At 38.2% G+C, this 25,743-nt stretch overlaps 2 protein-coding genes across 3 annotated transcripts in view; one reads left to right on the forward strand and one right to left on the reverse strand.

The window, feature by feature from the left end:
* The window catches only part of LOC109066228 (protein Wnt-5b-like), a 71,443-nt gene that overhangs the window by 38,952 nt on the left and 6,748 nt on the right, over positions 1-25,743 (forward strand). The window contains exons 2-4 of one of the 2 annotated variants that reach the window (XM_042738795.1): positions 21,526-21,656; positions 22,242-22,489; positions 24,819-25,111. In XM_042738795.1, the coding sequence (XP_042594729.1) occupies positions 21,565-21,656; positions 22,242-22,489; positions 24,819-25,111 (633 nt within the window). In that variant the 5' untranslated portion in view covers positions 21,526-21,564. Of the gene's footprint in view, positions 1-21,100; positions 21,657-22,241; positions 22,490-24,818; positions 25,112-25,743 lie in introns of those variants that run through there. The other variant, XM_019083243.2, reaches the window with a different exon arrangement.
* On the reverse strand, positions 1,958-4,935 carry fbxl14b (F-box and leucine-rich repeat protein 14b). The gene has a single exon (XM_042738787.1). It carries the CDS (start codon positions 4,431-4,433, stop codon positions 3,231-3,233), a length of 1,203 nt encoding a protein of 400 aa, XP_042594721.1. The 5' UTR covers positions 4,434-4,935; the 3' UTR covers positions 1,958-3,230.

Genomic DNA, 25,743 nt, shown 5'->3' on the forward strand with positions numbered 1-25,743 from the left:
ATAAACCATAAAATGACTGTAAAAACAATTTAAACTGCTTTACAGCTCAAATGATACAGATTTTAAATTTAAGTGCTTAAATCTCCAAATATTAAAAAATAGCAATCCTTTAAAAAGACTGCCATTTTATGTATTTGCTTTAAAAGAAAGAAAGAAAGAAAGAATGAATGAAAGAAAGAAAGAAAGAAAGAACAAGGGACAAGTTGACATTATTTTTGTGGTAATAAACATTATGCCGAAAACTGCTAAACTTGTACTGAACCAGGAACTTTCTTTTAAATTATTTTTCCTGCAGTCAAAAAGTTTTCTGTTGCTTAATTCATACACAGCGAGAATCTTCAATCTAAAGTATTTGATCATGTGCAGAAAGAAGCAACAGATTGTTATTTTCACTCACATGAACTTTGCATTTGGCCTTTTGCAGTTGTTTTGAATGAATAAACACCAGTGCTACACAGAGACACAAACCTAAAGCATCTCTCATGTGCCATGTTTGCTAGACGGTGCCAGTCTCCTTAAGTCAGACAGTGTTCTTGCACTGCATACTTTTTTTTTTTACCTTTTTTTTTACAGAGCAAAGTCAAACAGTGACTCACAAATTCCTGTCCATTTTCCAGCAATGTGGCAGGCACGGCTTTCAGCCACCTTTCCTCTAACCCTGACTGCAAACAAATCAGAATTTGCTGTGATTTTGAAATCAAACAATAAGTAACTTTTATCAGATGATTAGATTTTGTTTTGATCTGTGCTTGACTTAGGCTGTCTGGGCAAATCACATGGGCCTACTAAAATGCCTGGAACTAAAGACAGGAGCAAAATAACCTCCAACCCCAACTTTCTGAAACGTTCTGGAACTTCAAAGCGTCTCACTGTAACCCACAGACACCTTCAACCACAGTTGCTGCATGGGAGAGCCATACAGCTCCCTGCTTATGTTCCAACTGCTTTGTTAAAATTCCCAGCTGTAATCCGAGCGGCATTTTTATTTTTAAAAAGGTGGTGTGAGATTTCTCACTGGTGTAATCGTTTCTCTGTTTTTCTGCTCTGCTTGCTCAGTTCAGCAAAATCATAAAATAGTGTGATTTTTATAACTTTAAAGAAGATCTATGTGAGCAACATATCCGAACATCTGACAAACATCTCCAGTTGTAAACCTGCAACAAAAACTGTAACTCCAGGGGGGAAAATAAAATCTATGAACTCAGCAAATTTAGTAAAAAGAGGTGGTGGTAACCTTCAGAAGGGCTTAAATTCTCTCTCGCTCTCTCTCTCATGAAGCGTTCAGAACCCTGTTTAAATCCTCCACCCCTCTGGACGGCGAAGGGGAGCAAAGACTAAAGCTTAAATGCTTTGAATGATGGTGAGGAATGTTTAAAAGTGTCTGTTTGAGGAAAGGGGGTGGACTGAGTTTTTTTTTTCTTGGGGGGGAGGAAGACTCCTGTGGGACAAACCCATTCTCTCAGATCTGGTATGCGTGACTGAGCAAAGAGAAGAAAAAATAAAACCTGGCTTCTTAACTTAGAGAAACAATGGCAACTGTTGAGAACAGGATTTATAATATTTTGGTGTGTGAAATATAATCACTGTTATAGTCACTAAATTGTTATCAGATGCTTTAACAGTATGTGTGTTATTGGATTGGATGACTTAAATTGTAAAAAGGGGCATTACAGTTTTAACACTCTAACTAGCACAATTAAAGGAAGCATCCATTTTGTTGCACTTCATAAATAATGTAACAAACATGCATGCTCTTAACACACAAATATCACTTCCATCGTCCTCTAAAACGCTCATTTCTCAAATCCACTACATTGGAAATCGACCACATAAACTCCTAACCCTATTATAGCAACACTGTCTGTGATACTGCCTAAACATTGACACTTAGCATCAAAAGGGCACAAAACCAAACTGAATGCATGAATTATAGCAAAAATCACAACCCACAGAAATCTTTTCCCATAACGAAATTCAGAGTGGCTCTTTTATTTATATAAATATCAACTTTAATGTTTTTACTGTAAGAATATAAAACATTTTAATTTGGGATTCTTTTTACAAATACATTTACAGTACATTTGAACACAGTAGCTTCTCAGCAGGACTCAATACATGTTGCAGGTCGATACATCATGGTACATATATATTGGCCTGACATGCATTTTGCGTGTTACCTTCGTTTCGACCATGTCTTTTATATGTAAAGTTGAATATTATTGTATTTAAAACAGACAGATTGTTTTATAACATGATGTGCCCTGTTTCAGCCCTGTGAAGAGGCAAACAAGGTGTCAGTGAATTGCAAACAGGGTTTTTTTCTTTTTTAAGGGACAAAATTCACTTCAATTTGAAGTACAACGCTCTGAATAACAGCCATTAATTAATATCTGCTTACATAAGCATAAATACATCAGCAGAGGGAACCTCTTATTCAAAGCAGGAATTAAAGGCTTCCAGGCCTGTAAAATTGAGCTAAAAGAGATTGGAAATAAAAAAGCTTAAGTGTACAAACCCAGTATTTTTGTCTGTATTTGCATAAGGGTAGTTGACATATAGCATCATGTCCATGAATTTTTGAAGATTTTAGTCTTGTCATTTATACAATGTATGAGGAAAAATGTGTCTTGTGACTGGTCACTATTTCTTTCTCATTTTAAAACACTACTTAATTTTTTTAAAGTACAGATATTGCATGTAGTCTCAATTAATTTAAGATAACAAAACGGCATTGTTTAATAATTAAAATTAAAACATTTTAAGGTGAACTGTCACATCACAGGACACTTGCAAAACTGCTTGAAATTTGATGTCAACTACCCATAGACTTGTTTTGAAACCTTTCATTGGCTGTCTGAAGGAAGGGAAATAAAAAAAGGTAGTCTGAATTCATCCTTTCTTTCAGTCTTTTTGCTTTCCTTAAGCAAAAGACGAGATAAAGGGGGAGGGGATTGTTTTTCTAGGCACAAATTCTCATTCTTCTTAAGAATAACAATATAATACATCTAACGAGGTAGCCAAAATAACGCGATACTCGTGGAGAAGGAGGTTTAATATTGCGATTTGTTAAGGGGAAAAAAAACTTTTTGTGTGTTAATAGCAATAACTGACACATGTATCACATTCAGCATTTTAAACCTTTTTTCATGTACTTTGCTCTATTGAAATTCGCCCATCCCCCTCCCGCCCTCCTTCTCTCCCTCCCTCCTTCCAGAAACCCCCCCCAAGTTTCACCTCACTTTCTCACTTTCAGTCATCTGCCAAAGGCCCAGGTTCAAAACTTTAAGGCAGGGGAGCTGCGTGATCCTCTCCAGTCCCCTCTTAGTGATTTTCGTACATCCATACAGATCGATGCCGGTCAGTTGCGTCAAGTGGTCTGCGATCAGCTCCAGTCCTTTGTCTGTAATCCGCACGCACTGGCCGATGTTCAGCGTCCTCAGCTCGTGCATCTGGCGCACCATCCTGTTGATGCCATCGTCACTGATGTGGCACGAGCACAGCGACAGCGACTTGAGCTGGTACAGGCCCTGCGCGATATAAGCCAGGCTCTGATCGCCTATCTTGTCGCAAAACGACACGTCGAGTCCAGAGAGTCTCAACGTGCCCATTGCGAGGTGCATGATGCCCGTGTCGCTGATGTTGTCGCACGAGCGCAGATTAAGGCTCCACAGGCTCGTCATGTGAGAGAGGTGGATCATGCCAGCGTCCGAGATGCCCCCGCAGAAACTCAGATTGAGCACTTTGAGCTTGGTCAGGCCTTTCGAAATGTGCTTGAGGGACAAGTCCGTCAACTTCTGGCAGTCCTGCAAGGTCAGGTATTCCAGACTGAGGCAGCCCTCCGCCGCGCTCCGGGTCATGCCGGCTAAGTGCCCTATGCCCACATCCGAAACATGCCGGCAACTCCTCAGATTAAGACTTTTGAGTCTGTGCAAACCCCACGCGATGAGCAACAAGCCCGTGTTCGTGATATTACTGCAGCCGCCCAGTTCCAGCACCTCCAAGTTTTTCAGATACTGCGCTATTCTGCCCAAACTGGAATCCGTGATCTGCTTGCAAAGGCTCAGATTGAGCACCCTCAGGGAAGGGATCTCCTGCACGAACGCGTGCCCCAGGCCGTTATCCGTTAAGTTATAGCAGCCGCTCAGATTCAAGCTCTCGATGTTGGGCATCCCCTGGATCACGTAGCTGAGGCTGCGCCGCAGGCTGAGGATCTGTACGCGCCTGATGCCTCTCGCCTGGAGGCTTGGGAACAGGGACGGGTTCGCCCGCCTCAGATGCAGCTTGGCTTCCACCCCCCTCCACACGGACTTGTGGTAGGACGCGTCCCTCCACGCCGTGCACACTTGGGCCACTCTGCCTTTGTCCCTCACGTCCAAGTAGCTGAAAATCATGGCTAAAATCTCCGGGAAGAGGCACGAGATGTGCGTCTCCATCTTCCAAACGCGCTCAAGAAAACAAACGGCGGTAAACCCCCACCAACGGTCACCGTCGCGGCTCGTAGTCCCCTCAGGAGGGAAAAAAAGGCTTTTAGAAAGCTCCTCAAGCTTTTCTTTTTACATTTAACTGTGTAAATCGACAACTCTCCGTCCCGAGTGATCCTTTCAGTGGTGTGGGAAGGATTCAAATGCAAAAATGCTCCCCAAAAGACGCTTGATCCGATTCAGGTCGACAGCGAACGGGCGGTCAGGCAGCGCTGCTGCCCGTTTGGCGCTTTGATAATAGTCTTCGCTCGACCCGGGGATCCAGACGGTCGTACATTTTCAAAAGATGTCTAAAACTGCCACAAACCTCGGGAGAGAAAATAAATTCAGTCCGCTATCAGATAAAAGAGTGAGGTTTCGTTTCGCGTTTGTGCTCCGCTCGCACTCATTGCCAAGCCGAGGGGCTTCCTGCTGCCTTTGTCTGATCTTTTCAAACTGACTTGGCAGGGCCGCTAGCACAGAGCGGCTGCGGGGGAGACGCGCATATTCAAACCCGTTAAAACCGCTTAAATTGTTTAAGAACAGTCTGAAACTTATAAAGCAGGACGGGACATGTTGGTAGTTACTGTCCCAGTCCTTGTTCTGTTTTGCTCTAAACTGTTATGAAAGAAATTCGTGTTGTGGGTGTTTGGTGCCCCCCTTTTTGAAAGCAAAGTGGTTTAACCCAACTCAGCTGGAACAGTAAGAATAGTTCCCCTGGAAACCAACTTCTTACAATTCAGTTCACTTTACCCTTAACCCTTAAGCTTCCGTGTCAGATGCTGGTATTTTTTGCAGTTGTTATTTCAGTTTTATTTATTATTAGAGTGAAGTTACTTGTTAACCGGGCATTTTTCTCTCAGTGTGTAGATAACAGATTTTTTTTTTATGTGTATAAAACAAACAATAGAAAGGGCTCATTGTGAGCATTTTAAATATTACAAATTCTATATTTTCCTATTTTTAATATTACTTTAGTTATAAATGTAAATAAAATGTTTTATTGATCTTGCCATTTCTGTGAAAAGTTTTCTATCCCTGTCACGATTTTTAATTATTGTAGTATAGTCACTCTTTCGTCCACTTCTTTCTCATTATAACCCCCCAAAAAAGGCACATAATGTTAAGCTCTGTGAAACTGGCAGTAACAGCTTTTTGCCCTGTCAGTCTTACGTAAGGTAGTTTTTATTCCACATTTTGCATATTTCCCCGTCTTTGGGCCTCAGGCCCCCCTCTGAGGGCTCTTTGGCATTGTTAGCTGATATGACGGGAGCATTTGCAGAAGGTACTGGAGTGTAGCAGAAAGAAGGAAGAAAAGCAGCACACACACGTTTGTGTTTACAAAAGAAAATGCAGCACAGCACAACTGACAGCACAAGTCCAACCCTCCCCACTCCGGCTCTCTGTCTGTCTCGAACCTTCTCTGTACCTCACCACATGTCGCTCTCTCTCTCTTCAATAAATGTCACTTTTTTTTTTCTTTCCGCTCCTTCCGTTCTCACTGGTTCAGGTTATAATTGTGTAAAGCACAAAGCTCTATCCAGCATTATTTCTGAAGTAGCTCACAGTCCTGTAAGTTCACATAAAATCAAAATGGGTCCTATTCCATGTTCTTACTGTGTTTTACTTATAAATGCACTTTATTTCAACAAAAAAAAGTCTCAATCTTTAGTCAAATCTCACTCACAGGTCTCTCTTATTTTTATCGCCCACTTAACCATTTCATCTTTTTCCTCATCAAACTTCATCTTTAACTCTGAAATATGTGCTGTTACTGGAAGAAAAACACACTGTGGATCCCCTTTCATGCTGACGTCAAGTTGAATTCATGCACTCTCTCTGACAGAAAGTTCCTGGGCTTGTATGGTGGACAGATGAAGGGCTCTGAATGCGCGCTGAGCCCCGATGCCCAGCATGTAAGGGGGCGAGAGGTCTGTGACAGCGGCCCCTCTCCCTGGCTCCTCCAGCTGGCTTCACTGCCAGAGAGGAGGGCTGCTCCAGAGCTGCACTGCTGTGAGTCAGAGACTCTCAAAGCAGGCCTGCAGAGCCAGAAGCAGAACTCAAGCTGCTCCTGGAAATAAGCAGAGAGAGAGAGGGAGGAGGGGACAAGAGAGAAAGGAAAGGGAGGTTTGATTTAGAAAGCAGGCGAAAGCTAACAATTAAAAAAGACGCATTTGCCGCAGAACGACAGCACTATTTATTTTAACAGTTTACGATCATTCTAGCTAAATTGCACCGTGTGAAAGCAAAATAGATGGTGAAATGTAAAGCATATAATGATGTTCTGATCTAAAGTGGAAAACATACAAAAAATTGTGGCGAAGGAAAGTGAAAATGAAGCTGAGAAACAGTGAGAACTGGAAGGACACATGGTACATGCAAATGAGAAGGTGTTGTAGGACCTTGCAAAAAAAGAAAACAACAACAAAAAAAGATCTGTCATGTGATTTGATGTGCTGATTCAGGGGAGGGAGATAATTGGATAATTGCATGCCACAGAACTGTGCTGATAACTGCGCTTGGGGCAAGCGTTTCCTAGGAGACGTAGGCATGTGTCAACATGCTGTTGAAAGCTGACACCTCATGAATAGATTTTAGGCTACTTTGTAGTTTCTCTCTCTCGCTCAGCTCCTTCGCGGAATCATGTATGACTCCAATCTGCTTTTTTGTTTTGCAAGCGGTGGCAGATTGAGGAGAGATTTTGGCGGATGTAACTTGCACAAACGCTCACATACATCCAGCTAGCTGAATGGGCTTTTCATAAAATCAGACAAGAGTTTCTTCTACGGCAAGGGAAGCTACGTTACTCTATTCAAATCAGGTCGAACCTCCCTAGGAGCTGAAACCCCATTGGGGTACTACAGGGGAAACACCAGGAAGCCGATGCTCTCGGTGTCTGTGTGAAGAACAGGCGATGATGTAATACTCTTTCTGCATAATGCATTGTAATGGTAATACTGCTACTGATACAAAATGAGCAAATCCCTTTATTTTCCCATAACATTTAATTTCTTTGCTCTGTATGTGTCATATTCGTGCACTTTTCCTCTATAGACAGCCTGATGGACTGAGGTGTTTGCTTTCTGCTGCAAAGTTCGTCTAACAGAGTGTGAATCTTTGATGCTGCCACTACAGAAATACAGCAGTAGTATGATGTAGAAGGGAAGAGATAGTGTTGTTTGCATTTTTTATTTTATTATTATTATTTTTATATATATATATATACAGTTCAAAAGTGTGAGATTGCTAGTGAAAATGCTAATACATTTTTTTCTGCTTTTAAAATGTAGCATTTTTAATTACAGACATTTTCAGTTACAAATTCTAACAATGACAAATCAAATATTAAAATTAAATAACATTAATCTCAGCCTAATAGTAATCTAAATATATATATATATATATATATATATATATATATATATATATATATATACACACACACACACACACACACACACACACACACACACACAAAATAAATGTACGATATATTATTGTAATGTAAAACTGTATTGGTTTTATATACAGGAGTCCAACCGTCTGCTTCTATGTTCTTGTATAATTTTAAAATGCAACATTTTTTATTTACACATTATACCAATAGTCATGAAAAATGTAATTGTAAAATGAACATGAATTTCAGTGACTTACAAATAGTGGAATATGTTAATTACAATTTAATTATAATATAATGGTAATTAATCTAAGCTAATATAAAATCTAAAAAATAATATATGCTATATACAATAATACATAAATACATACAATATATGAATAAAATTTTATATTATAATAATTAAATAATAATGTAGAATACATTAATTAAAAATATATATAATATATTAATATAATTGAATAATTAATATACAATTTTATTATTTTACGGTTTTTGGCCTTTATATTATTTAATCTAAATATGTAATCTAAAAAGCTGAAAATTCAGCATTGCCATCACAGGAATAAATTACATTTTTAAATATATATTACAAATATATATTGAAATAAAAAACAGTTCTTTAAATTGAAGTAATGCTTTACAATATTACAATATTTTGCTGTATATTTTATCAAATAAATGCAGCATTGTTGAGCAAAAGAGATATATTTATACACGGACACATACATACATAAAGTTTTTCATTATATTGAACTTTTTCTTAGACTCTTGGCCCCACTGTATTTTATTTCACCCTCTTTCCCTCACCTTTTCTTTCTCATCTTCTGTTTTTAATAGCTTCACCTTCTTTCCTTTTCGTTCTCTCTCTCTTTCTCTCTGTATGCCTGGAGCCCACAACCAGGTGAGGCCCCTCCGGAGAGTAATTACAACCTGAAACAGAGATCGGAGCCCTGTGGCGCTCACCATCAAAGCACTCATAGGGAACAGCCCGGGCTAATGCGCTGAAGAGGAGCGACACTGACAGGGCAGAAAGCAGTGGGTTCAAAACACACGCACATATACAAAAAACACCAAAGTCAGCCTCTCTCTCATAGCATGACCAACAATAACAGGTCATTTGGCTGCACAATGGTCACATTGCCCACCTGGGACCAATGGGAGACAAAACAGATAGACAGAGAGAGAGAGCAAAACAGACAGAGAGATGACTGAATTAGTCTGTTGCATGTCCAGGCCTGGAGAGAGGGAGGAACTAGGAACGCATTGAAAAGTGTTCTTCAAACAACTGTGTGACTCAAGGGCAGAATATACACACATCAGCCACCCAAAGAGTAAAGCCCTTAGCATCAGGGGCCTTTGAGACCCAGTGCTAGGAGATGTCATAGGTCCCGCACCCACAAGGAGAGGTTACTGTTAATGCAAGCTTCAGCGCTGAGGTCATGAGCTATTAGAGGCCTGTTTTATCAACAAAGACTGTTTTCAGCCTTTGGGAAGTCTGTGAAAATGTGCTTTGCGGAAGTATTTAGGCCTATAAACCATCCAGGGTTATTTGACTGAACTGTAGATCATACATAAGCCCTTTTATTTTCATTTTATGCAATTTATTTTACAGTGAAATTTAATACAATATATTTTGGTAACACTTGACATCTTTATATATAATGCATTATATAAATATTTTAAATATTTTTATAATGCATAATCTAATTAAGGCATTTTTATGCCTTATAATTCAATTTTTGCATTTTATAATGCAAGATATAATGCAAGATATTTATCTATTCATATTTACGTCTTTAGATACTATATTGCATTCAAACACATGACAAATTTAAATTTCAGATGAATCTACAAACATTATAATGCATTATAACTTTGCTTACAATTATTTATGACAATATATAATGCATTGTAGTGTACATTATGAATACCTTTCATAATGTCAATATTTTGAATTCATTATCAAAGTGATGTATTTTAAGCATGTACTTTTTCACTTGGAAAAAAAGATTAAGAAATCGTGCCAACATATTTTTTTTCATTACTCTACCTTTTTAAATTATTTTAAAGTTAAACAAGATTCAACTCAGTTTTTTAACATCAGTTTAATATAATTTTAAAAATCAGTTAAGTATAATAATTAATATAATTATGCTGGAATTGCTTGTACAGCCAATTTGACAATACATTAAAACAACTGAACCTAGTTTTTGAGTTGAAGTAGGTGTTTTTTTTTTTTTTTTTACTCTGATATTATCACTGAAACTTTTAATGTAGCATTGTTTTATTATATGTGAACAAAAATACTAAATGAAATGTTTGCTAATGTATTTGGTTCAGATACAGTTGAGATACACTTCAGATACACTTTAATTATTCAATTGGCCTTTACCACTGAATCATTAAAGTAATTTTCATCTTTTCTGGATGAAACCCCACAGTTAAGGCATCATTATTCAGGTTGTGAACCTACCATGAAACTCAAGACTAATTAGCATTCCAAAAAAGTTAAAACAAAGTGAATGCATTTTAGAAATTGGGTACAAAGTAATGACGCAGCCCAAGTGACCTGTTGTTGGTTTAATTATCGAGGAGTAATCATTTCTCAAAATCATCACAAAAAACAAAAAAATATTAATCAAAAAAATTACTAAAAAAAAACAACCATAAAACAAGTATTCTACACTTTGCCAAAAACATAATTGTGACCCAGTTGTGATGCAGGAAAAGTTTGTCTTGTTAGATAAGGCCAAGATAAAACTTTTCAGCTAAAATCTGAAGTAATATGTATGGTGCAAATCTAACACTGCACACACAGCAAAAAACATCACATTTACTGTGAAGTATGCTTGGTGATAGCATCTCACTGAAAGGCTGTTTTTCATCAGCAGACACTGGGCATCTTGTTAAAATAGAAGAATGGCTCATGGGGGAAAGAATACAGGGAAATATGGCAGAAGAGCCTGTTTCAATCTCCAAAAAGACTAGAATAATCCTAAATGACAAGCCATATTAGCACTGGAACAGCTCAAGAACAAAAAGGTAACTAGTCCAATCTGATGTTAATCCAAATCAGAATCCCTGACATTATTATTTTTTTAAATTACAGTGCTCATGTTAATAACTTACCTGAATAGACCTGAAGGAAATCTGTCTAGAACAATTACACAAAATAAAATAAAAATATTTTTTTAAGTAAGAAAAAGAATTATAGATAGATAGATAGATAGATAGATAGATAGATAATTATGTGTGTGCGTATATATATATAATTTTCTAAATTAATTTAGAAATGTCTTGTTTCATGCTTTGAAAAAATTATTTTGTAATTTACCTCATTAGTGAAGAGTCTGGATACTTTTGCAAAACTGACTGCATATCTGTGTGTTTATTCCCGGTTTATTTTTGGTTCATCTCGCCATAGCTGTCAAAGAGTATCTCTTTTAGAGAGTGTTGATTGTAGAGAAAGCCGAGCTGTTTGTCTCAGTGCTGGGACTCAGAGACAGCCGTATGCTGACAGCGCACCGAGCAGCTGTGCTGCCCTCATAATAACAATAATGAAAAGCTAAATAATTAATACATTCTCACAGAAATGCATTGTTTGCATTTGAATTAAACATTACAAGAAGGTGTATTGTGTTTGATAGAGGAAGGAAAAGTTTTAAACATTAAGGGCCAGAAACACAGAACTTGAAAGCAGGGATTAGTACGCCGCTGATGTGCTGACCTGCAAGTCTGGTCTGGTTTGTTCTGCTTCTCTTCCTGCACGGTCCACTTTTGCCCATCTCCCGTTCTGTGTCTCTCCTTTCCACCTCTCTTGCCTCCTCCCACCCCGTTGCTGTTCCTCTCATCCACTTCAGGAAAGTGGGCTGCGCTTGTGTCCCGAGGGGTTGATCCGATACAGGTCAGGTTAATCAATCCAGGGGGAGTGAGAGGCAGTGCTGGGAGTTTTAATCAGGCCGAGACTGTGGAGACTCCGACCTCTCCCACCCTCCAGCTGCCTGCTTCAAGCCAGCGTGTTTGTATGTGTGGTCACGTTTGAGGACTTGTCCTCTTTCCTCTCCCTTGGCATGTGTGCTCATGTATAAGCAGTGCTGCAGATTATTTCTGTACCTCCATCTATCTGTTCACAAAACCGCATTTTTGGAGTAAGCTTGATTTTAGGTTGTCCGTGCGTCCTCTTTTTTTCCTGCACGGGATTTCTAAATTACGTAAAATGTCCAGCTATTTGCTTTGCTTTCCTATTGTTTGCATATACGCTGAAGGTAATGACTGAAAAGTAGTTTGACCAAGCAAGTAGGCATTGTGCATAATCGAGCAATGGTAGTGTGCGAGAAGGTGGGATCTACAGAGAACAACCAAACCATTGCAAATATGCATACATGTATGAGAACTGTGGAGAGCATGTCAATAGTAAACAAAGCCAAAACCCGGACATTTTAGGCCATTTAGAAATCCCAGGCAGGACATGTCCAGGAAAAGAGGATGTCACCCTAGAGTAAGAAAATGAATAAAAAAAACTGTACAAGAAAATATTTATCTATATCTTGCAACTTAAATCAGTTGAATAACTATTATATCAGTAATCTCTTTCAACAACATAGATGTCTGAACAGTTTTACAATAGCTCTTTATATAAAGAATTGTAAAAAGTAAAATGCAAAACAGCCTACCATTTGGAAAGCTGACATTTATTTTTATTTATGATTATGATATTTCCCAAATATGGTAAGAATCTTCATTTATATTGTCAATTTTCATTAAACCAGTTTCACAAACCGATTATATGAATAATCTTATGAAGGACATCAAAAATAATTAATGAAACTTGAGACCAAAATAATTTAGTATAACCACATTTGAAAAATACATGTAAAATTGTCTCTGATTCCTCTTCACAAAAACAACATAATGTTGAAACCCCTTCCTTGAACTTACTAATAAAATAACTGCAGGGATAATTTGATTGAGTCTCTTTATGAATAACAAATTTATTAATATCTGAGCACAACGTAGATAGTCATGTTTGCACTTCATAACACCATTAGGAAAAACACTTTTTTTCTCTAGTTCCCTAGATTAACCCTAGATTGTCTGCCTGCTTTGGTGTGCAATAAAACCTTTTCCTGTGGGGAACGGGGGGCTGGGGAAAGGGAGGAGAGGAGAGGGGGAGATGGTAGGGAATGGATCGGACTCTCCAGGCCAGCGCAGGAGGTCTGATGGGCAGCCAGCGGCCTGTCGGCATGCCAGGACTGAAATGGGCATTGTGCCCAAGCTGGCGGCAGCCTCTAGGCTGCCTGGGGAGAGAATGAGCACCCCCATACTCTACCCAGAGAAGAGTGAGAGACATAGAGCGAAAGAAAAGGAGATGAAGAAAGCATCATCATAAACAAACCTGGCCTGCGTACTCAGACTCGAGAAAGATTTATCCAGGGTCTGATGAGCATAGCCCATCCATTGACTTGTTTGACCCCAAAAAACAGGATCAAGCCTTTTAGATGGCAAGCTTTTTACCATTTAATCAATGCCTTTTCACCCAGTGCATTTGACAATACTCTAATTGTGACTGTTGGATCCTGGGGTTAAGTGCATTGCTCAAAAGCACAGTAATGAGTGAGCAGGACTGTGGTTGCAGTCACTTGTAACCACGTCCTGAATCACATATCTCTCACAAGCAATCATATGATTATATATGGGATGTAACGTGTTTTTTTAGTAATACTTAATATGGTAAAACCTCTAGTGTAATCTTGCTGTTTTGATCAAAGATGGAAGTAGATGTAGATCATCAGTGAGTATGTTTGTTAACGCAATTTTATTAATTGTGCTTAATAAGACATGCTAAGCCATGCTTGTGAGAATTTATCAGGAAACATTCATAAGCAGTTTACGCAATACCAAATTAGACTTTTGCTTTTGATGCAAAGACCACATTTGGTCACTGACTGTATTCAATGTGCATCTAGTCTGACTGTGTAGCATTTTATATTCTAATGGAAAGAAAAACCCAGTCATTACCAAATGTATCTAACGTAAACATGGTTTCCTTGTGATGTTGTTTGATTACTTTGCATGTAAACCTGTAAAACGTGGGTTTTTAATGAGCTGATTTTTGATCAGAGATCAGTGAGTGCGCTGACATGCACAATATTTCACACATAATACTCAAAAAAATCACACAACATGAAAGTCAAGTACACATGCCTAGAAAAAAATGTGTGCTTTCATGAGAGAAAGGTCATAAATGGTGTAAGCAGAACTCGATCGCAGTTAGATTTTTGCCCATTACGTACATAGGTCTTAGCTTATTCATTGTAAACCATGAATATTCATTGTTATGCAAGCCTGTTTCCACCACAGAATTAAAAAATTAAAATAAAAAAGGTAATTGCAAGGTAAAAAGGTAATTTTTCTCTTGCAATTCTTTTAAGTTTATAACACAGTTTAGACTTTGTTTCTTGCAATTCTAAAAAAAGGCAGAATTTGCAAAATATAAACAGAATTGAGACATACACTCGCAATTCTAAGAAAAACAAAGTCAGAGTTGTGAAATATATACTCAGAATTCTGACTTTTTTCCTTGCTATTTCGTGTTTATATTTCACAAATCTGAGTTTATATCTAGAAACTTTGACTTTCTCAGAATTCTGAGTTAACATCTCAAAGTTCTGACCTTTTCCTCTGAATTCTGAGTTTACATCTCACGACTGTTATTTTTCCGCCACAGAATTTGCCACTTTTTATCTCACAATTCTAACTTTTTTCTCACAATTGCGTGACTATGTCTCACAAAACTATGTCTCAAATAATTTTTCTTCTTATAATTGCAAGAACAAAAGGTTAGGGTGACCCAGGTGACCCTAGACCCATCTTAGGTGAGAAGCGGCTGTCAGGGCTCCCTCTCCCACTCCCACCATCCTGTCAGGAACCTGGCAGGCCCATGGTCTCTCCAGCAGCTACAGGCCCCTGACTGCTGCGTCCATCTATTTATTAGGGAATAAAGTAGCTCTAACAGCCTGCGCTTTTATAGCAGGATCCCTGCTGGTTCTCCACACTACACCAAGTCCTATCAGACTTCTTAGTGGGAACAAATTGACGGAGAGGAAGGAGGAAAGAGAGAGTGAGAGGGGCCGCGTGCGTCATAGAAGAGAGAGAGTGACTGATGTGTGGCCAGTTTGGCCTGTGTCTGGTTTCCTGAGCAGTCAGTGCAGAAAGCCATATGGGCTCGGAGGAGAGAGAGAGACATGGGTTCACTTTCACAAGGAGAGCAGCGTGCATGAGTCATCTTCCAGCTTTAGAGAGGGAAATGAAATAGAGTACAATCCCATCTTTACCCAGAAAATGTGGCACAGAAGCTGCATCTGAAGCAGCTTAATTGCCCTGAAAATGTGCGTTTACAGAGGCAAATTATATTTAGAAAAAATAATGTTATGTGATTAATGTTTTGAATATGAAAGTATGGATATCGAAACATATGAATAAAAATGAGGAAAAGTATGAATCAAAATGAAAATAAAATATGAATAAAGATGAAATTAAATGTAATTGTATCTAAATAGTAATAAACAATAAATATGAAAATAATTTATATTAAATATAATTAAATAATAGATATAAAAATATATAAAATAGACAGAAAAATATAAAGATATTTATATTATAAACATAAATTATATTATATATACGTATAAGTTCAATGCCTAATTCTTACATCACCAAGTTGCTATAATGTGGTCACTAGTATTATAATATGCAGTAGTACATAATGCGTTTTTCAAACTGTGGTCTTGGAAAAAGTTCTGAGAAATATTATAAAAATAGTTTTTGTTTTCATAATATATGTGTGTGTATTGTGTATATTTATTAGGCATATATAAATACATGCACAGCATATATTTTTAAAATATTTGCATGTATTTACATGTATATATTTATATTAGTATAATTGATATCATGTATAAATATATTTAACATAAACGTAACATATTTTTCTTAAATATATACATGCATGTGTGTGTATTTATATATACATAATATATATATTTCTTATAATTTTTTCCCTTTTTTATATGTTTATTTTACGTACATAACAGCCATAATAGAGTCCTAAGTGGAGTTACAGGAAGAGAAAGAAACAGTGAGAGGGAACTGCTAGAATAGAGTGAATGAATAACAGGAGAGGGAGCGCGACAGGAGGAGGAACAGGGGCATGAAACTTCTGAGAAGCAGATGTAGGATAAGGAAATAAATGCAAAATGGCAGAAGTGAAGCAAAACAAGCTGTGGGAGAGACGATACACTGAGTAAAGAAAGTGGAAGGCGAGAGGTGAAGGGCAGAAAGGAGACAGAAAGACTGTAGAACGGGCTAAAGGAGAAAGGAGAGGGAAAATGATGGAATTTCAAGAGCGCACAGTGGGAACGTCAGGAAAATGTCTTGGAGTGAAAACGAGCAACATGGGGTGGGAGTGACTGAGTTGACAGTAAAAGAGAGCATGAGCGGTGAGAGGCATTGTATGTGTGTGTGTTTGTGTGTGTGTGTGTGTGCAGCCCACATGTCTTTGATTTGGGAGTCTGCCTGCTATCTGGGTTAGTCACAGACAGCGTTATGGAGAGACGCTGCAGTTTTAATGATATACAGCAGGCTGCTCGCTCAGACACCTCAGCACACAGACCTGTCAGGCTTGCCTCACCATTGATCTCCCAGCGGCTGCCGCAAAGCACCCTGGGAAACACAGCTGGACTGGTTAACCCCACCCCCAGCACGTGTAGAGCCCCCTCCCCATCATTTCCACTGTACCCCAAACCACATGGCATTCTATGTGATAAAGAGAGGGGCCTTTACAGTACGTGTGACTCAACGGGGAAGCAGTGAGTTTTAAAGACTTGTGAACACTTTGGTTATTATAAGTGCTGTGAATTCACAGCCAGAAAGCTGCTTCGCATATGTCTGTTTGATGCCATTTGATTAAGAGCTTTCACTCCTTATTCCATGCCTTCGTTTTTCTCTGCATGCACAGAGACAGAGGCACTGGGCAGATTGTTTTGATTAGTGGCTGTTTTTATGCTAGTCGGGATCTTTGGTATGGGTGGCATCTTTACTCTTTCAGTCTCTGTGTCTCTCTCTCACTGGCGCCGGAGCTCTTTGTGCACAGTTGTGTAACTGGAGGATCATCATAGAGTTCAAGAGCTCTCCTGAGCTTTAGCCAGGTTGTCTTCATCTTTGCTCACACACACACAAACACATTCAGCTCAGCTTCAGTGTTTTCCTTGTCTTCTCTCACCTCTGTTTCTTTCTTGTTCTGTGTCAGACACTGAGCTGTTTACATAATCGCTCAAAATCAGATCCAAACCTTGAAGGGATGGTTCACTAAAAATGATAATTCTGTCAGCATTTAACCACGCTTGTGTCATTCTTCTGTGGGACACAACAGGAGATGTAAAGCAGAATGTTCACCCTGCTATTTCATTGAAAGTGAATGGTGACTAGGCTCTTTAACAATAGCAGATGGAGTCATACCAAAGCTTTGTGTGTGAAACAAAATCTAAATGAGCTATCAAAGCTTATTCGTGCAGTTTGAAGTTGCACATTTGGTCAATAATCTGGTCATATTTGGTCAAAAATTTTGTCTTCTCATACACTCTTAAAAATAAAGATTCTTTATTGGCATTCATTGGCAACACAATCACCCTCAAATCTTATTTGGTCAATTATGTGGTCAAATTTGCTCAAAAATTTTGTCTTCTCCTCAAATAGTCTTAAAAAGGACAGTTTGTTTTAGGTTTTCTGGCATCTTTGGTTCCATTAAGAACCTTTGACATCCATTGAAACTTTCCTTTCAACAGAAGGTTCTTTATAGTGGAAAAAGGTTATTTACAATATACACAAAGCCATATGATAGCTTTGTGCGAGGAACAAAACCAAAATGAGCTCTCAATGCTTATATATTATGGTTTGAATATGCACATTTGCTCAATAATGTGGTCAAATTTGTTAAAATATTTGGCCTTCTCCTCATACACTCTTAAAAATAAATGTTCCTTTATTGGCATCTATGGATCATTGAAGAACTTTATCAGCCATGGAGTCAAAAAAGGTTCTTTATAGTGGAAAAAAGTTTCTTTAGATTATTGAAATGTTTTTTACATTAAGAAAAAAAAATGGTTCTTTTAAGAACTGAAAAGTTCTTTAGGGATCAAGAGTGGTTCTTCTGTGGCATTGCAACAAAAACCCTGTATTGGAACCTTTATTTTTAATAGTGTATATTTTTTAAATACTTTTGAAAACTTGGAAAATAGCACAGAAATCTACTTTAATGATGCTTTATGGTCATTTTGTTATCATTGGAGCTTGATAGTCCATTTTCATTGTATGGAAAGGAGCAGCGCTAAAATTCTGTTAAACATCTTGTTTTGTCTTCCATGCGAGCAAGAAAATAATACGGGTTAGAATGACATGAGTGTGAGTAAACGATGACAAAATTTTCTTTCTCTAACCGATCTGCCAGCACTGGCAACCACTCTGCTAATGTAAGTCGGTACAAATCTGCAAAGCCTGTATGAAGACAGCATCCAGATTCTGAAACCCTGCAGAAGCTGGATGCTTGGATTCTATTCATGCGTGCCAGTGATGTCATCATTTACCAACCATAGCTGGCAGCGGCACAGATGGCATAGAATAGACCGACAGAGAGAGAACGTGTCCATTTAAGGTCACATGAAAATGTGTTTTATTTTCACCAATTTCAGGCAGAGCGAGTAATGTATAAGCAATGCATATGTAATATATGTAAGCACACTTATCTATAAGACTCAGCTGCTTTTACAGGTTTTATTGGTCACAGTCAGAGGTGACCTGCTGGAGAGGATCGAAGTGGCTCTTAACTTAAAAGACCTCACAGGACTCTTAAAAATAAAATAAAATGACAGGCAGTGGTGTTTATGCACGAGCTCTGGCAACTCAAAAAAAAAAAAAAAATCTTTTTCTAGTATGCATATTTTTCTTAGCACCTACAAAGAGCTTAATGCATACTGATAAGCATGAGGCATCAGTCATGCATTACGCTAGCATTGCGAAGGGTTGCGCTGCGATTGCATAGACCTCGTGAGAAAATGTAATTGCTAGTTTTACTGTCTCTGTTCATTTCTTGCTAAAGTGCGCCACCATGTGATAATATGCTGTAACAGAGTTAGGACTTTCAATTGTGAATGCAAAGTGTGCAATAGAAATTGACTATTTTTAAATAAATAAATAATAATAATAACAATAGTAATTATAATAATAATAATAAAAGTAGTTGTTGTTTTGTTATGATTATTGGGTAGCTACATTAACACATTTGGTAGTTTTTTTTTTTTTTCATTTCATTCGACTTGAGAAAATCTTTTAGTTTATTTAGTCAATTGCAATGTAATTTTATTTTGTGTTTTCTGATTAACAATTAACGCAAAAGATTGCAGAACATATTTAAAAAATTCAATCCAGTTTTCATTAGTTAAATGTATAAGGCCTATTTTGGGCCTTTAGTTTCTTAAACCCTTAGAAATAAAGGTTCTTTATTGGCATCTGTGGTTCCATAAAGAACCTTTAACATCCGTGAAATCTTTCCATTACACAAAAGGTTCTTTATAGTGAAAAAAGCTTCTTTGTTTTTTCTTTTTTTTTTTACGTTTTTAAGAACTGTTCACAGAAACGTTCTTTGGCCAAATATGGTTCTTCTATGGCATTGCTGTGAAAAAAACCTTTTTGGAACCTTTATTTTTTAAGAGTTTGGGAACTTGTTTTTAAACAGTACAGTACATTTTGGTCGGTGTAATAAAGATTACAGTCTTTGGTTTATTTTATCTTATTTTATTTTAGATTCTCAGTGTGTTGTCATTACTTAATCAGTGCAGCAGGGGGAGCAAACACCATTTACTACTAATAAATGTGAACTCAAATTAACCACTAACCACATCATGCTTAGAAATAAGAAGAATGGATTTGTGTAAATTATCAGATTACTCTAAAGCCAATCTATTAGACATTCTTTGTTTTGTTTTTCATTTCATTTTCCTAATCATTGTCCAATAAATCCTAGTATTTGAAATTTTTGTGTACATTATCAGATTACTCTGAAGCCAATCTATTAGACATTCTTTGTTTTGTTTTTCATTTCATTTTCCTAATCATTGTCCAATAAATCCTAGTATTTGAAATTCTTATACACGTTGATTCTGATATTGCATTTACAAAAATTGAAGAAACCACATGAGTACAGTAACGATACAGTAATTATAAGCTCCGCATAGTGCAATGTAAAATAAACAGAGTTTATTGCTCACTGTGCGTGAGGGAGGGGCATGGAGACGAGCCCAGGTCTGCGACGGGAGGCGTAAAGGTGATGGCTGGGCGTGTGGATTAGAGAAGATGAAAGGGTCCGGAGAGGCGCTTTATCATGCACAGACTGCTCGGAAATTGAGTGGCGTCTCTCACACCAATTCTGACATGTCTGTAGGACGGCACTCAAAAGAGATGTGTGGGGGTGATGCTAAAATGGCACAGGGCTCTCTACAATTCCCAAACCTCTCCAAGAGTCTGGAGCTGTAAAACTCTCATTGTATTTGCATTCCTTACACCGCACTTCTGAAGGAAAGGGTGCAATGTGGCTGTTTATGTCTGCAATGTTGGTTATCAGCTGTAAATTCGTCTAAAACGGGTGTGATGATAAAACTTTCCCCACATTATAGCACGGTTTAGTCTCATGCCCAAGTGCGTTTAATGCAACTGCGACTTTTATGTGCAAAGTGATTTAGAGGGTAGCAGGGGTTGAACTGTCAAAGATCACATGCATGGCTTTTATTTCTCATGTCAAACTGGGATTTTTTTGTTTCCCCCTTGTTCGGATTTATTGCGGTAAACTATAGAGCTAAAAAGAATGGACATTATACGCATGTGAACTTTGATGGAAGAATGATATTTTCCAAGCCGTTAACTCTTTTATTCCATCTTCCTCTGTGAACTTTTGACTTTTTGATTTTCATAGAAATGCTTCGCGAGTATCTCAAGCTTCTCTTAATATATGCGTTGTGTCGTAATTTACCATGAGTGTAACGCGCTCTTGCGCACCGGAGAATCAAAGCACCGCCGCGAATCGGATTCTCATCTGCTGCCCTCTTGTGTTGTTTGGCCTCCCCAAATTCCTCACCAGCTCCTCGGCTCCCCTCGCGCTCCTCCTCCTCTCCATTGTATCCGCGTTAAAACGAAGGGGGTGCGGAGAAGTGCGAGCAGAAGGAGGGAGGGTTAAGTTGTGCCATCGGAGCGCAGCGGTGTTAGTTCATGTCGAGAGAACCGGCAGAGACAGAGGGGGAGAGAATTTGGACTATCACCACATAGTTGCACTTATGTCTTTTTCTTCGTTCGCTTTAACTTCCATCCATGTGCCGTTTATATCCATTACGCACCGACATCCACTTTCGTTGCGTTTTATGAAGCGGAGTTTGAAAAGAACATTCTTAACAGATGTCAGACTCCGTTAGTGCCTCAGGTCATCTAGGTGTTTTACGCACAGCTGGTGTTTAAAACTGAGCTGGGGCGAAATTGAGGGGATTCAGAGGCACTGTACTTTCTTTTTTTAAAGGAAGCAGCTCCTCCAAGTGGATTACTATTATTTCCTAAATGTTTCCCCAGAGGAGTCTCTTCACATTTCCATTTCTTGGACGAGAAAGGATGGATGTGAGAATGACCCAAGGACACCTACTTTTGGCAGTGACCCTCATCGTCTGCAACTCTCAGCTGCTGGTGGTTGCCAACTCATGGTGGTAAGATCAGATCTGTTTGCAAACTTATCTGAGTTTCATATCTATATTTCTAAAGAATATCATATCAAGTTAAACGTGTTTTTGAAGGATGAAACAATGCAAAAGAAAACTGTTAGCTGAGAACAAATGTGGAGGCTTTGTCACAATATTTACCTTGGGCAACAAATGGTCAAACTGTTTGTAAATAAGGGCATTCAAGGCAACATGTCCTAAGGACAACAGGTTTTTCCAACAGTTTTTAATTTGATAATAGGTTACGGACACCATTTATGCCATGCAATCCTTAACTCAGTGTCACGAACAATGAATTTGCTGATGATTAAACTGGTTCATGATTATTGCAGTGAATAACAAGTTTAGAGTTTGACTTTGTGACTTAAAAAAACAAGTTTTGCTACTCTATTTTATTGCATTCTCCAAAAAAAAAAAAAAAAAAAAAACACGGCAAACTCCACAGAAGTATATCCTAATTAAGTTTTACACTATAAATAATGACTTTGTGCTATGTACACTGCAGGTTAGTTGTGCATATTCAAGTCTACACTGTTTTTGGCTGATGGTCAGTGCTTTGGTCTTACTTTCTAAGTCATTAGCCTTGAATCCCATCCAGAGACCGGAGATGTACATTATTGGAGCACAGCCTCTGTGCAGCCAGCTGACGGGCCTGTCTCAGGGTCAGAGGAAGCTTTGTCAGCTCTATCAGGACCATATGGTTTATATCGGAGAGGGCGCAAAGACGGGCATCAAGGAGTGTCAGTATCAGTTCAGGCAGAGGCGATGGAACTGTAGCACGGTGGACAACACATCTGTGTTTGGCCGAGTCATGCAGATAGGTGAGTAACTGTGATGATACTTAAAATGTATATGCACTCAAAACAAGTATCTAAATTGATTTATTGCACAATAATAAAGCATGCAGCTTTTGAATGCATTCCTGTTTGATATTTCAAACCACGGTGTACTTTTGAATTAGAAGGGTCTACAAATAGTTAATATATTTTGTTCAGAGTTATCAGCTTTTAAGTTCTTGATTTCAGGTGGCTGGTGTAAATAGTCACATGACCAGATGTTTATTGCTAGTTTGCCTATCTGAAAGATGGTATTTGTGTCAAAGCTTTATAAATAGAATTCATAAAACATGGTAGATATATGGGTCTATTATTGTTTTTTTAAAAGACTACTTTGTCATATGAATAATGATCACAAGTAATGTGAACATAGCAGTAGTCACATTTATAAAAATAAAGATTCTTTTTCATTTCCAACCAACTTATTGATTCACAAGTATTTTTAGTTTAAATGAAACAGTAGGCCTAAATAAAATCATCCATTTGTTCTTGTATTACCATAAAAAAAAAAACAAAAAAAAATAAAACATTATTGTACTTTGTTTACAAATTTTTATTGAGCAACTGGACAATTTTTAAACTGCATTAAAAATAAATAACGCATAGAAATGCCTACTTTTCCCAACTTTTTTGATAAATGTTTTTTTTTTTTCGTTGCTGTATGGTGTTAATGTTGCGCGCTCAGCATGCATTGAACAGCTCCGCGTGAGATTTACGCGCTTTGCTCTTGACATAAATTTTGTGATTTTCATATAACATTGTTTATTTAAAATAATGGGTGTTCTATATTACTTTTTGCATGCATGTTTGCCTTCGTTCAGATCTTTTATACAGCATATTTAAATTTTCCCCAGATAGTGTCGTCTTTCATGTAGTTTGTAAGCAGCTTGTAGGCTACTTGGATCGAATGCATGCTCGTTTGCTTGTCGATCTCTCACAGAAAACAGCGCTTTTTGCCTCAATTGAGTGTTAGTTCCGCTCATCAGTGAAACAAGGTGTAAGACGCGACATGCCCCCCTCTCACTCCCCCAAATTGCACGGGACTTAATTGCAGTCAATCGCAAGGTTTATATTGAGGTGTTAGTCGGGCCATTGTCCAGCGCCGCTTTTGAAATGCAATGACACGATGACACAGAGTCGGGATATCCGGGACTCTATTTGAAGTCTGGGCACCAAAGGCCAATAAAAGTGGCCCTCCAAATTCAATAGGCGCATCTCTGGAATGCAGGTACACACCCGTTTACACGCGCCGCTTTGTGTGTTTGATGCTATGAAACCGGCAACGAATTTTCATACTTTGCTCAGTTTTTCTGTATGTAATATCTATCTATCTATCTATCTATCTATCTATCTATCTATCTGTCTGTCTGTCTGTCTAAACTTTGCTCTTCAGTATAGCTCTAAAAAAAAAGGAATTTGATCTATATTTTTACATATTAAAAGTAAAATTGAAACTCTGACCCATAAAATCAAATTATTGTAAAATTGAAAAGTGTGGGGTGAATCATTAACATTATAAGCGTTATGCTCCTGTCATTCATTTTTGTGCTTTTTTAATACACAAAACAGTTACTTGTGGTCTTTCAAGTCAGGGGCAAATTCACTTTCATTAAGGCATTGAGGAAGGCCGGATCATTAAAAAGGAATTCTCAGGGCCTGGAGTTTAAAAAACGTTTTGTTTGACAAATTTCCTCTCATAATTACTGTGTTGTTGAGCACTGATGCAAAGTGCTTATCTCTAAATATGGTTGTACCAGCACTTTTTAACATGTTTAAACAGCTTTTAAACGTTAAACGCTGTTAACTGTATTGCCTGTGCTGTTGAGGTATGTGAAATCTGCATTCCAGATGGCTTATTAGATGGGGGAAAAAATCAGGTAACACATGCACAACAGATGCGAAAAAGAGCACAATTTTTTATAAACCTAGTGCCTCTTTGGCAAAAAAGCTTTGCGGGTTATCGTGTGCCTCAAATCAAGTGTACCAACACTGCAAAACCTGTCAGTTTTTTTCTTCACTTGCGTTTCAATATATATCCATTGAAATATATATAACAATGGAACAATGAATCAGTGCTGTCTATGTACATGCACACGTTTCTGATAATCTTATCTCTCACTGCAGGGCTTACCAAAAAGATTGTAACCATCTGTGGGGTTCTGGAAACGAGTTGTTTTACTCTTTGCCTTACTTCCTAAGTGAATAATCAAGAAAACTAGTGCACTGAAGAGTTGTGGATGATTTAACAAAGTGATTTGCAGCTGGTGGAATGTCATCTGTGTCCTAATTATGTGTTTGTGTGTGTCTTCTGCAGGCAGCAGAGAAACAGCTTTTACTTACAGCATCAGCGCAGCGGGTGTTGTGAATGCAGTGAGTCGGGCGTGCCGTGAGGGTGAGCTTTCCACCTGCGGCTGCAGCCGAGCAGCTCGTCCCAAAGACCTCCCGAGAGACTGGCTATGGGGCGGCTGTGGGGACAATGTCAACTATGGCTACCGTTTCGCCCGGGAGTTTGTGGACGCCCGTGAGCGTGAGAAAAACTACCCGCGTGGATCTGTCGAACATGCACGCACGCTTATGAACCTACAGAACAACGAAGCCGGAAGAATGGTGAGGAAATAAACACACACGTCATTCAATGATCTATTGATAGATGGAAATGATTGGATAGTAACAAGCGTCTCCAAAGTATATCTTTCTTGACCCATTCTGTGGGCGTTAAATCCAACATGATCCACCTAATTTAATTTTGTGCAAGAGTCTACATTGCATTGGTTTGGTTAAGGTGTGTTTCTTCAATGTGTAGGGAATGAATCACAACTGTTGCAACCTCTATTGTGATATTGAGAAATAACAGCCCAGATGTACACTTAAATGGATAAACACAGCTTTAGATATGTTTGTGCGTGAATAAACCGAAGGCAGCCCTTATGTCTCCTGCAGATCACCACAAACACAATAACAAACACGGTTACCTCACCCCCTCTGTTGCTGAGTGAATGTGTTTGCTTAGCTATACTTAGGGACCACAATTGTCTTTAGAGGTTAGCTAAATCTGACAAAATTTTCCTTTGCAGATGTTCTCAAAGGTAAAATGATTCATAATTTTTAAGGGGTGGGTTTAGTGTGCGGCCTGTAGTAATTATATTTAACTTTTAGGGATGTGTAGTAACATTTTCACAATTGACTGGTCAGTGAGTTGCCTGAACAGCTAGTCAGTTAATTTGTCTCAAGGAAGCCCT

Source organism: Cyprinus carpio, chromosome A4 (genome assembly GCF_018340385.1).
Source record: "Cyprinus carpio isolate SPL01 chromosome A4, ASM1834038v1, whole genome shotgun sequence".
In the NCBI taxonomy this organism is placed as follows: domain Eukaryota; kingdom Metazoa; phylum Chordata; class Actinopteri; order Cypriniformes; family Cyprinidae; genus Cyprinus; species Cyprinus carpio.

What these genes read in the sequence shown, in the direction of transcription:
- fbxl14b (XM_042738787.1), bottom strand. Translation starts at nt 4,433, where the DNA reads ATGGAGACGCACATCTCGTGCCTCTTCCCGGAGATTTTAGCCATGATT.